At 44.9% G+C, this 13,134-nt stretch overlaps 1 protein-coding gene across 13 annotated transcripts in view; it reads right to left on the reverse strand.

Moving 5' to 3' along the window:
- The window catches only part of dock9 (dedicator of cytokinesis 9), a 317,738-nt gene that overhangs the window by 160,078 nt on the left and 144,526 nt on the right, over positions 1–13,134 (reverse strand). For all 13 annotated transcript variants that reach the window (XM_033023076.1, XM_033023077.1, XM_033023074.1 and 10 more), the window contains exon 4: positions 364–446. In XM_033023076.1, coding sequence (XP_032878967.1) covers positions 364–446 — 83 coding nt within the window. The remainder of the gene's footprint in view (positions 1–363; positions 447–13,134) is intronic.

Consider the following 13,134-nt stretch of genomic DNA (forward strand, 5'->3'; position numbering starts at 1 on the left):
CCTAAACCCCTATGTCAATGGTCTTCTTTAATTCAGTACTTGATTGTAATGTGTGTGAATCCTAAGAAACAGAAGGAGGCCTTCAACCCTTGCATCTGCTCTGCTCTTGGCCTTATTCTGCTGTTCAAGAAGATCCTAGCAAACTATTTACTCTCCATCATTGTCCTGCACTCATCCTTTATACCCAAAATACCTCCAACAGCGTTTATTAACCATGCAACCAGAAAATCTGACAGAACACCGCATGTTAAATTTATTACGACTTCCAAACACAGCTGTGAATATATGACTTTATTTTTAGAGTGCAAAGGTTTCACTCGGCAGCATTTCAACAGTGCATCAGCAAGAAGGCAACCCACTCACTTTGGCAGCTTCCTGAAGTCTCCTGAGTAGTCCTCATATCTGTAGTGGATGAGGTGCCAGTCAGAGTTGTAGGTCTTGATACACTGCAAGGAAGGAGGAAAGTAATGGTGAATACTGAACATAACATGGAATCTACGGCACAGAACACAGACATTTGGCCCTTTCCATGCCCTTTTACTACCCTTCCACCTCATCCTACAGTTTATCCTTCCTCTCTCTTCCTTCAACCACTTACATCAATAAAGCATGGACCTCTGGTTAAGGAACATTCCATGTTGACTATGTTGAAACACATTCTAGGCAGCAACATGCATCAAAGTGAATGCCAGTAACAATCAATAAAGAAAGGTTTTGTTTTAAACACTGTCTGTTGTCATTTGTTCCATTACATCCTCTTTTACACGCGCTTCAACAATGCTGGCAATTCTAGCACTTGTCCACCTTCATCGGCTCCCGATCAGATGGGACGAAGAGTCAATTACTTTAGTAAGCCTGGAGCCACAATTATTTCAAAGAGCAGCAAAAGGGTTATCTCCAGAGTTCTGAGACCACTTGGGTGGCACAGCGGTGGAGTTGCTGCCTTTGAATGCCAGAAACCCCGGTTCAATTCTAACTACGGGTGCTGTCTGTGTAGAGTTTTCATGTTCTCCGTTTTCTTTGGGTGTTCCGATTTCCTCCGATATTCCAAAGACGTGCGGGTTTGTAGATTAATTGGCTTCTTCAAATTGTCTTTAGAGTGTACGAGGTGAATGTTAGATAGCGTGGACTCAGTGGGCCGAAGGGCCCGTTTTCACACTGTATCTCTAAACTAAACTAAACTAAGCCAAAAAATAAACTTGACTGTATATCAATATTTCAGTAACAGCTGGTCTCAACACGAACCCATGTCTCTCTGTTGGTTCTTGGCATACATAGATTGGCTTCTGCACATCCTGCCTTACAATTGTACTTAGGGGAAGGGGTAGGATGGGGACCCACAGTCCCGTTTATATCAACGGGTCGATGGTGGAAAGGGTCAAGAACTTCAAATTCCTGGGCTTGCATATTTCTGAAGATCTCTCCTGGTCCCAGAACACTGATACAATCACAAAGGAAGTACATCAGCGCCTCTACTTCCTGAGAAGATTACGGAGAGTCGGTATGTCAAGGAGGACTCTCTCGAACTTCTACAGGTGCACAGTAGAGAGCATGCTGACTGGTTGCATCGTGGCTTGGTACGGCAACCTGAGCGTCCAGGAGCGGAAAAGGCTGCAAAAAGTTGTAAACACTGCCCAGTCCATCATCGGCACTGACCTCCCTACCATCAAGGGGATCTATCGCAGTCCCTGCCTCAAAGACTGCCAGCATCATCAAGGATCCAAACGATCCTGGCCACACACTCATCTCTCCGCTGCCTTCAGGTAGAAGGTACAGGTGCCTGAAATCTGCAACATTCAGGTTCAGGAACAGCTGCTTCCCCACAGCCATCAGACTATTAAACACAACTTCAAACAAACTGAACTATAACAGCCTATTTCACTTTATCTGTTAATTTATGTGTGTATATATATATATATTCTATGTTATATGGACACACTGATCTGATCTGTATTGATGCCTAAAATATTCTGTTGTGCTGCAGCAAGTAAGAATGTCATTGTCCTATCTGGGACACATGACAATAAACTCTCTTGACTTGACCCACTGTTCTTTGCCTTCCTGCTATTTCATAATAATTAAAATTTGTCACAATTATTGGATCATCGAGAGATGCAGCATCAACACAGGCCCTTCAGCCCATGTCACCCGTCAATCAGCCATATACACTAACCCTATATTAAACCCAATTTAATTTTCGACCCACATTCCCCATTAGGGACAATTTACGGTAGCCAATTAATCCGCCAACCCACACAAACTTGTGATGTGGGAACAAACCAAAGTAAAACTACACAGTCACAGGGAGAACGAGCAAACTCCACACAGACAGTAGCCAAGGTCAGGATTGAACCTGGGCGTCCAAAACGGCAAAGAAGTGGCTCTACCCTACAGCACCACAGTGCCTTCCAAGTTCTGATAAAGTGAACTATTTACTCTAAATTTATAAATAGGTGTTAACTGATTAATGAGCGTAATAGAATTACTTGTTATGAAAATGTTGATCTGAACATTCTGTATTTATACATCTTAGATTTTTTCATGGAATAAAACATATTTTGAAATGAAAGAGTTTAAGTCGGACAAAACTCCTATTGTGAGAACAAATAGTAAGATTAAACGAGAACTTACCAGTTTGAAGTTTGATCATTATTTTATGAGGAGTACGTTGAGGGATATTATATGAAGAACCCCACCAGGACGCATGCGTGTCATTCTTCAAAGCAGCGGTGTGAAATCACAGATAACTGTAATGACTAAACATAGTAAGATTAGAGAAGAGATACCAGTTGAGTATATGATCATGGGTGGGAGCGGAGGGCACGTATTCCCTCAACGTACTCCTCATAAAATAATGATCAAACTTCGAACTGGTAAGTTCTCGTTTAATCTTACTATTTTACTTCGGAGTCACGTGAGTGACTACGTGAAGATTTCAAAGCTCTGTGATTTCATGCCGTGGAAACGAGTCCATGCATCACATCTGCCTTAATGACTGTGGGAGGAATTGTGTCAACATAATTTAGACATGAATCCTACATTGAAATCCATGAAATTTATTAACACCAAATTATAGCCCCTGTTTATGGGGTAAATTAAATTACAGAACTTAAAATTGTTTCTGCAAACGTTCCAGGTTTAATGACTGGTTTATGATAAAATAGTTGGAATGTTTTTTCCCCTGACCATCCTGCTGTCTTGAGGATTTGGTCCATTGGTACATCCAACTGCATAGCTGCCGATGTAGCTGCAGCCCTGGTGGAATGAGATTTTAAAATATTAGTATCCACCCCAGCCTGTATTAGAACCTGTTTCAGCCATCTTGAGATGGTCTGGACCGTCACATTTTTGTGTGGTTGCTTGTGGCTGACTAAAAGTGCCTTCTCATTGCCTCTGATGATTTTCGTGTTCTCCATGTATAACAACAAATGTCTTACTATACAGAGACGATCATCTGTTGGGTAAGACCTAAATTCTATATTGAGGCCTGCTGATCAATGTCTGTTCTGCTTAACTAATTCATAAATATGAAACGTAATATTTCCAGATGAAGAAGTCATGTTGTCCAGTCTTAATTTATGTAACGACTGTACCCTTTGTGCCGTGACCAAAGCCATTAGCATGACTGTTTTTAATGTCAGTCTATGTAGGGACAGAGCTGTTGCTGGAGACCAATTCCTGAGCATCGTCAAGACAATACTCACATCCCATATTTGAGAGTACCTGGTTCTTGGGGGATTGGTATTAAAAATTCCCCTCATAGGTTTTGTTACCAGTGGGTGAGTCCCAACAGATTGACGCTCTGTTCCTTGCCATAGATAAGTTGATAGGGCACTTCTGGCGCAGTTGATGGCACTATAACTGAGCCCCTCATCATAATGGAGGCCTGCCAGGAATTCCAGAACAGACGGGATGTTCATTAATCTGTAGGTGATGCTGTTTCTGTGACAATACATCTCCCATTTCCTGATATAGAGCAGATACTGTTTTTTGGTGGACTGTCGGTGGGCCGCCGAAATCATGTTCACTGTTCGGTCCGTCAGTCCCAGCTGTAGTAGAGGTATTTTTAGACTCTACAAATTAATAAATTCATATAGTTATGGCATGAGTGGCTATCCCTTGTTACGGGATGAACCAGTAAATCTGGTCTATTCGGGATGGTGATACATGGTTCTAATACCATGTTGAGTATCGCAGGGAACCATGGTTGAGTAGGCCAATCGGGTACTACCAAAATACCAGACGCAGAGTCTTGCTGTATTTTCCTTAATACCCGACTGATGAGGCAGAAAGGAGGGAATGCATAAATAAACAATTTCCCCCAATGCAGCGAAAATGCATCTGTCGCCGCTGCCCCAGGGTCTGGTTCCCACGAAACATAGTTTGATAACTGGTGATTAAGCCTGGATGCGAATAGATCGATATCTGGTGTTCCATACCGTGCTGTAATATCAGCAAATACTTTTTTATTCAACATCCATTCGGTGTTTTTATTAAATTTGCGTGACCTGGTGTCTGCCACTAAATTTAGTTTACCTGGTAGGTAAGTAGCCGATATCCAAATATGTCTCTGGATACACCATTGCCAAATTGTATTAGCCAGATTGTCACATGATGTCGATTTGTTTCCACCCATGTGGTTGATATATGCTACCACGGTGGTATTGTCAATCTGTAGTCTAACATGCTGGTGATATGACCCAGTACAATATGACTTTAGGCCATGGAATGCACCCATTTCCAGGTAGTTTATGCCCAGTGTTAATAATAATGATGCCTCCTGAGCAGTCCATCTACCTCCACAGCTGGAGATGGAATTGGTGGCACCCCAACCAAGTGCACTGGCATCAGTTTGTAGCACCATAGAAGGGTTGCTGATAATGATTGGATTGAAACAAAGCCGAATGTTATCTATCCACCATTTTAGTTCCATTATAGCTTTGATTGGTAGCTTCATTGGTCTGTCAAAATGACCAGCATTAATTTTGAGTGCTCGCATTTTTGCTCTCTGTAAATTTTGGTAATGTAAAGGTCCGAATTGTGTGGCTGGAAAAGCAGCCACCATTTTGCCAATTACTTTTGCTACCAATCTGATGGACGGTTTACTGATGTCAATGAGGTTATTGCAAGCCTTTATTAAGTCTATAGCCTTTCCCTTTGGCAAAGTCACCGACATGTGAACTGAGTCAATGGTGAACCCCAAATAGTCCATAGTAGTGGAAGGCGTTAATTTAGATTTAGCTGGATGGATAATAAACCCCAGTTTTTCAAATAACTGTTTTGTGGCTGTTACAGTTTGTTTGGCCAATTCCAAAGTTTTGCCCACAATAAGTATGTCATCTAGATATGCCATGACCATGTGTTTTTGTTTCCGTAGAAACGCTAGGGCTGGTTTCAAAATTTTTGTGAACAGCCTGGGGGCTGATGTTAACCCATTTGGCAGCGCTCTATACTGTCAGTTTGTCCCATCCAGTTGAATTTTAAGTAACATCTGTGGTCACCTCGTATAGGCACTGAATAGTAAGCATCTTTTAAATCGATGCTAGCCATGAAGTAACCTTTGGAAATTAATTGTTTTGCAGTAACAAAGGTTTCCATTTTTAAATGAATATATTGTACAAATGTATTCAATTTGGTCAAATCTATGATGATGCGACAACCACCATCTTTTTTGTTTTTTGTAAAGATATTGGACATGAATTCTAGCGGTTCGTGTTGGGATTTTTCAATTACCCCTTTTGCGTAAAGCCGCTCCAGTTCAGCATGCGCTTCTGATTTTTCTTTACCGGAAAGTACGAACATTCGGTTCGGCACATGCTGAACTGGAGGGCTGTATTTGTGTATAAATTCTATGGTATATCCCTGGATACTGCTTAAAATATAAGTGTCGATAGTTAACATACTCCATGCATCCAGAAAGGAGTGTAATCTCCCCCCAACCTGCATGCTCCCTGCATTTTGTAGGGAACCAGACCCACCTACCTCCATAGTTACCAGTGGCAGGTTTACTTCTTTTTGTAAATCCTTCGTTGATGTTGAGGCACTGGTGTCTGGGTTTGTGGTTTGGTTGATGTTGGAGGTTTGCATATCTTCCAAGAAGGCCGGCCTGGACCATGGCCTAAAAAAGACTCATGTTCGGTGTACCGGACCTTCGAGCTTTCACCAGTTTGTCTTGTTCTACTGGTGGGTGCGTAAGGGTGCTGTTTATGGCCGTAGTAGGTTTTTGATGAAGTCCCTTTTATGAGCCCCAGGGTTTTTGCCTCCTCATCGAGCTCCTTGACTTGCTTCGATAGGTTACCTCCAAATAGTAGAATTGGTGGTTTTACGTTTCCAGGTTTGCACAGACCCGCGAATTTCGGGTTTAAAGTAGGTCGGATGGCACTCTTCCTGATGCTGTTTATTTCATATTGTGTGTTGCAAAGCAGTGCCAGTGCATCCTGTTGGTCCTGCGACATGTCCTTCTCATCTACTGTGCGGGTGAAAGCTGTTATTCCCGCTGTTAGGAGCTTTAATACCTTTTGGAGTTTGACATCCATGCCTCTAACTCCTACTCCGATATGTTTCCATATGCAATTATTTACAACAGGAACATTCAGGGATATAGTTACCCGGTGCCAAGTGTCTTGCCGTGGTGTCCAATACAGCCTGTTCCTGTAGCTGGTTAAAGGACATATAATCTATACTGGCAGCTAGTTTTTGTTCCAGGTTTTGGCCAGTCTGGTCTGGCTGTATGAAGTTGGACACCATGTCCAGTAGATTCTCACGTTCCTGCACCCCCTGCACACTTGATTTCTCTTCTGCAAACCCCTCTTCAGGATCAGCCCAGAACTGACCCCCAGTACTCCCCTCTGACGAGGGAGATGCACTGTGCAGCTCTACAAGAGGTGCTGCTGTGGGTTTTACATAGTGCCCACAGTGACTGGACTCCATCTCCTGTCATGTTGGAGCAAGTGCTCCACACACCGCTCCATCCGGCTCCAGCGCTCACGGTCGCTGGCCACTCGCGGCTGCTCAAAGTCGGACTCATCTGAGTCCACGACTTTGTTGGTTTTTTGTTTTGCCTTACCGCCCGGCTGCGGAGTGGATTTGGCCGGTGCGGAGGCGACATCGGGCACAGCTGTTCCCATTACGGGTGATTCATGTGCCGCTGGCCACTGCTGGCTGCCCGCTACTCCGCGGTCCTCCCCCACCAGCTTTGTCGCAGCCCTCAATGTTTTCTTCGACTTGTCCATTTGCTCCCCACCTGTAAATCAGTATGGGAAAACACAAAAAGACCGCAGAGTAACTCTTACCTGCAGGTTCCGGCTTTTAAAACTGCCGCTGCGGGGGAACGTCGTTCCACCCCGCCTGACTGTTTCGCAATGCGTGTAACGATATGACACGCATGCGTCCTGGCGGGGTTCTTCACGTAGTCACTCACGTGACTCCGAAGTAAAATTAATATTTCCATCTTTAATCCATAAATCTCAATATTGCAAGTACGTGTCTAACATAATGGGCTCAAAGATGGTTGTAAAATCTTTAACAGTGATTTGTTACCAGCACGATTTCCCCAAATGTTCAATACTTCAATGTGACCCACAATTGAAAAGCATTGAGACCCAACAATACAGATCCATTGATTTGCTTCATGGAAGGAGGTCATGGTATTGACACACGGGAGCTTCTGGGAGATGTTGACAGGCAATTTCCCACAGTTGGAGGTCAATTATTGAGAACTGAGAAAATGAAACATTTCTACAACTACTCTGCATGTTGAAGGCTTTGCTAGACTGATTTTTGGACATGAGATGAATGAAAGATCTGTGGATCAGGTAGGAAAATTAACGATACAAGTTATGATATGATTCTATCATAATTAATTGAATGGTGAAGTAAGCTTGAGGGGCAACATGACTACTTGTGCTATTTGCCATGTAACACAGTCCAAAACAGTTAACATTCATATAAACACCCTTCAATTCTGTCCCAAAATAGAAATTCTCTCCATCGCTACCCCCATGGTATTAATCATCAACTGTAACCTGGACCAAATTGGCATTGAGTCTTAGAGTTAAGGGCCTGTCCCACTTGGTGATTTTTTCGGCAACTGCCAGCATCATCGACTGACATATCGTCAGCGAATAATTCGCGGCGCGATGCGGCGGTGACGACGGATGACGCGCGGTGTTTTTTCAAGTCTCACAACATTTTTTTTGTCGCCGCTGGATTTTGAAATGTTCAAAATCTTTTGGCGACACTGATATCACGCCGGCAGTCGCCAAAAAAAATCGCCAAGTGGGACAGGCCCTTAACAGCACAAAACAGATCCACCTAGTCCGCATGGACCATCAACAATCTATTTACGCAAATCTTACACAAATCCTATTTGATTTATGCAAAAAACCCGCTTCAATCTGGAAAATGAAACAGGGACATTTATTGAGCCTCTTCATCTGAGATATTTGTTCCGTTGTCAATCGTCCAGTGACTGCAGTTATTTGCTAATGCCCCTGTCCCACTTAGGAAACCTGAACGGAAACCTCAGGAGACTTTGCGCCCCACCCAAGGTTTCCGTGCGGTTCCCGGAGGTTGCAGGTGGTTGCAGGTAGTGGAAGCAGGTAGGGAGACTGACAAAAACCTCCGGGAACTGCACGGAAACCTTGGGTGGGGCGCAAAGTCTCCAGAGGTTTCCGTTCAGATTTCCTAAGTGGGACAGGGGCTTTAGGATACTCCAACAACACCTCCCAAACCCTCTATATCTACCCCCTAAAAGGATAAGGGCAACAAGTTCAGGTGAACACCACCATCTGAAAGACTAAGGTCATCCTGACTTGGAAATGTATCAATGATCGTACAGCACTGATTGGTTTACATTCTGGAGCCCCTTCCTCAGTGTGGTGGACATCTTCATCAGCAGGGAGGCAGTGGTTCAAGGTGGTTGCTCATCCCCACCTTCTTAAGGTCACCTAGGAACAGACAATAAATCTTGGCCACGAGAATCACGTCCACATCCCAAAAATGAAAATAAATCAACTAAAACATCTGAATCAGGAACACTCAAGCAGTTGTTTAAGCCAAGGCAATTGTTAAATCTGACAGCGATCTTCTTCAGGGAAAGATCGTGCAATTTACAAACAGTCCACGAGGAACAAAAAGAGACGATTGTTATCTCGCAACGCAGCGCCAGAGTACAAGAACAAACGGACAAAAACATAACACCACAGCTAAGGCGTGTCCATTGGGCTGTAGGCTTCATGAGTCAAGTCAAGAGTGTTTTATTGTCATATGTCCCAGACAGAGCAAATAAATTCCAGAGAAATTGAAGCTTTTTTTCCTTCACTTTTAGATCACGTAGAAGGCTACTCAGTCATCTGCTCTATAAAGGGCCTGTCCCACAAGCATGTGACTGCATGCGGCAAGCGCAACCAAACCGGAAGCGGGGTCTGCGCGGAGGTCGAGTGATCCCCGTACAGGGCCTGTCCCACCAGCATGCAACTGCATGCGGCGAGCGCGACCAAACCGGAAGCGGGGGCTGCGCGGAGGTCGAGTGATCCCCGTACGAGTTGACGTGAAGTTCGAGCGACGTCCGCGGGAAGTTCGCGCTAGGCGCACGCCTTCAAGACGCAGCGTACAGCGTCGAGATGGTGCGTATGCCCGTCGAGGCGGTCCGTACGGCCTTAATGTGGCTGCAGGCCGGTAGGCCGTTGCCGCGATGAATTTTTGAACACTGTCAGTTTTTCGGATGCCCCGCGCAATGTCGGGACCAGCTCCGCACAACTCCATACGGCTCCGGCGATCGAAGTGGGACCGGCCCCGCGAGGCCGTACGGCTCAAGCGACCACGTTAGGTCGCGCTTGCCACATGCAGTCGCATACTCGTGGGACAGGCCCTTACCAGTGTTTGACCTCCAGATCAATCTTCCCCCACTTTCTCCTTTTCCCAACATAATCTCTTTCTCCCCCCAACTCTTCCGCTTGTGTTTATCCAGTTTCTCCTTGATCCTATCTCTACACCACGATATCTCCCTGTGGGAATACATTCAACATTCTCCCCGCTCTCTGGGGAAAGTGATAATTCCTGATTTCCCTATTGAATGTTTAGGTAGAGCATTATTGGACTTTGCCCCCCCCCATCTAAGAACACTGAGCACTTTCAGCATCTGTTCACGAATATTTTACAACCACCACAAATAGTGCATCATGCAAATGCTCTTCTTCAAGTCTCAAGGAAGGTCTCGACACGAAAAGTCACCCATTACTTCTATCCAGAGATGCTACCTGTCCCTGAAGGGGTCTGAAGAAGGGTTTCGGCCCGAAACGTCGCCTATTTCCTTCGCTCCGTAGATGCTGCTGCACCCGCTGAGTTTCTCCAGCATTTTTGTGTACCATGCTACCTGTCCCACTGAGTTACTCTAGCATTTTATGTCTATCCTCTTCAACTAAAACTCCACTGAAAGAGCAGTCAATCACAGGCAGAGTTTTGTTCAAGAAGGAACTGCAGATGCTGGAAGATCGAAGGTACACAAAAATGCTGGAGAAACTCAGCGGGTGCAGCAGCATCTATGGAGCGAAGGAAATAGGTGACGTTTCGGGCCGAAACCCTTCTTCAGACAGGCAGAGTTTTGTTGATTTTACTTACTCTACTCTGGAGTCGCACGAGCTTCATTGGCTCGTCTCCAGCTTGTTCAAAATGCTGCCGCTCGCCTTTTGACTGGAACTCGAAAGAGGGAGCACATTACGCCAATTTTGGCCTCCCTACAATGGCTCCCAGTGCACTTTCGAGTTCATTTCAAAATTCTTTTATTTGTTTTTAAATCGTTGAATGGGCTCGCCCCGCCTTACCTCTCTGAGCTGCTCCACCTATATGCTCCTGCCCGGTGCCTCAGGTCTGCTGATCAGCTGCTCCTTGAGGTACCAAGGTCTAAGCGGAAGCTCAGAGGGGATAGAGCCTTTTCTGTTGCTGCTCCGGCACTCTGGAACACCTTGCCGCTGCACATCAGACAGGCCCCCCACTGTCCATCTTCAAATCCTCCCTAAAAACACATTTTTATTCTTTGGCTTTCGACACTGGCTGAGGCATTGCTCCTGTTTTTAGTGCTTTTAATGTCTTTTAATTTTTAGTGTGTTTTTTATAGTCCTTCGTTTTACGGTTTTTAATGGTTTTTAATTGTTTGTAATAGCTTTTTGTTCATGAGTTCTCATGTACAGCACTTTGTGGCAACTGTAGTTGTTTAAAGTGCTTTATAAATAAAGTTATTATTATTATTATTACTGTTATGATACTTTCCACATCCAGTTTAGTTTAGAAATACAGCGCGGAAACAGGTCCATTGGCCCACCTAGTCCGCACCAACCAGCGATTCTCGTACACTAGCACTATCCTACACACCAGGGACAGTTTACAATTCTTACCGAAGACCTACACACCTGTACGTCTTTGGAATGTGGGAGGAAGCCGGAGCACCCAGAGAAAACGTACGCGGTCAGGGAGAACGTACAAGCTCCGTACAGACAGCACCTGTAGTCAGGATCAAACCTGGGTCTTAGGCGCTGTAAGGCAGCAACTCTACCGCTGCGCCACTGCGCCACCCTGAAGTGCTGAATAGTGATTCTCCATTTGAAGAGCAATCTCCCCTTTACACACCAACATCTCCTTTGCACACCAATCGACGCTTTACACACCAATCGTTCATTTACACACCCACCTCCCATTTACACACGCATCTCCCATATACACGCCCATCTCCCATTTCACAGCGATAGACTAGTCTTTGCTTGGACTGGATATAGAATCACACTCGCAGCATTTCGGTTGGCCTTAAATTGAAAGGGTAAAAAAGCACGGTAAACTGATCCAAGACTACATTTATCAGACAAATGCATGTGGGTAAAATTTCTTCTCTCCATCCCTGGCAGCCGTACCTTCTGCTGCTTAAATCCCCAGTGTGATTTAGATCCCCCTCACTGAGTCACTCTGCTTCTCTTCTGCCTGGTCCCCTTGGCTTCTTTGACTGATGCTCTGCATGGGGGAGTGAGCTTTCCTGGCAAGGTAGCAGGCCCAGTCTGTTCTCAACACCCTGCGGTCCAGACTGAGTAAGGATGACAGATTTTGTTCCCTGAAGGAAAAGACATTCGAGGACCAGATGGGCTTTTACAACAATCCAGTAGCTTTATAATCACCATTGCTGAGAAAGGCTTTTTATTTCAGATTTATTCAATTATTCGAATGTAAAATTTCCCAGCTGCTGTAGTCGGTTTTGAACTTTTGTGGCTAGATCAAACGTCCTGGCTTCTGGATATTAGCCCAGTAACTTAACCACTGCGCTACTGTACGAATACATCCTTATGTCAAATTTCGTTCCTCATCACTCCCGTGAACTATCTTCATATGATTTAAAAGCAACCTAAGTGGCTGCAGTGCATTGAGTATTGTTGGGGGAACTGGCCACGTCTCACCAAATCTCCAGGTGAATCACAGAGCGGCTGCGGCTGGAATCAGAGACCTGGGTGCAATCGTGTCCTTGGGTGCTCTCTTTGTGGAGTTTGCACGACTTTCTTCCTTGGTTCCTACAGTTTCCCATCCCAAAAGCATGTGGGTTGCCAGATTAGCACGCAACAAAAGCTTTTCACTATACCTCTATACACGTGACAATACACTCCCTGTGTAAGGGAGTGGCAGAGTCGGGGGAGAAGCTAATGTGAATGTGAGGAGAATGAAAATTGGAATTAAAGTAGGATTAATGTAAATGGGCGGTTGATGGATCAAAGGGCCTGTGCTATGCTCTGTGCTGCCCCTATGATTTAATGATGCAGAAGAGAAATAAGAAGATATTCTTTCTAATTATTTGGAATCTGACTAGATTCTGTGGACAGACATTCCTCTTTAACAACCTTGCATTTACATGGCATCTCAACACAATATAACATCCTAATGCCCCTGTCCCACTTAGGAAACCTGAACGGAAACCTCTGGAGACTTTGCGCCCCACCCAAGGTTTCTGTGCGGTTCCCGGAGGTTGCAGGTGGTTGCCGGAGGTTGCAGGTATTGGAAGCAGGTAGGGAGACTGACAAAAACCCCCGGGAACCGCACGGAAACCTTGGGTGGGGCGCAAAGTCTCCAGAGGTTTCCGTTCAGGTTTCCTAAGTGGGACAG

This window comes from Amblyraja radiata, chromosome 6, assembly GCF_010909765.2.
Source record: "Amblyraja radiata isolate CabotCenter1 chromosome 6, sAmbRad1.1.pri, whole genome shotgun sequence".
Lineage (NCBI taxonomy): Eukaryota > Metazoa > Chordata > Chondrichthyes > Rajiformes > Rajidae > Amblyraja > Amblyraja radiata.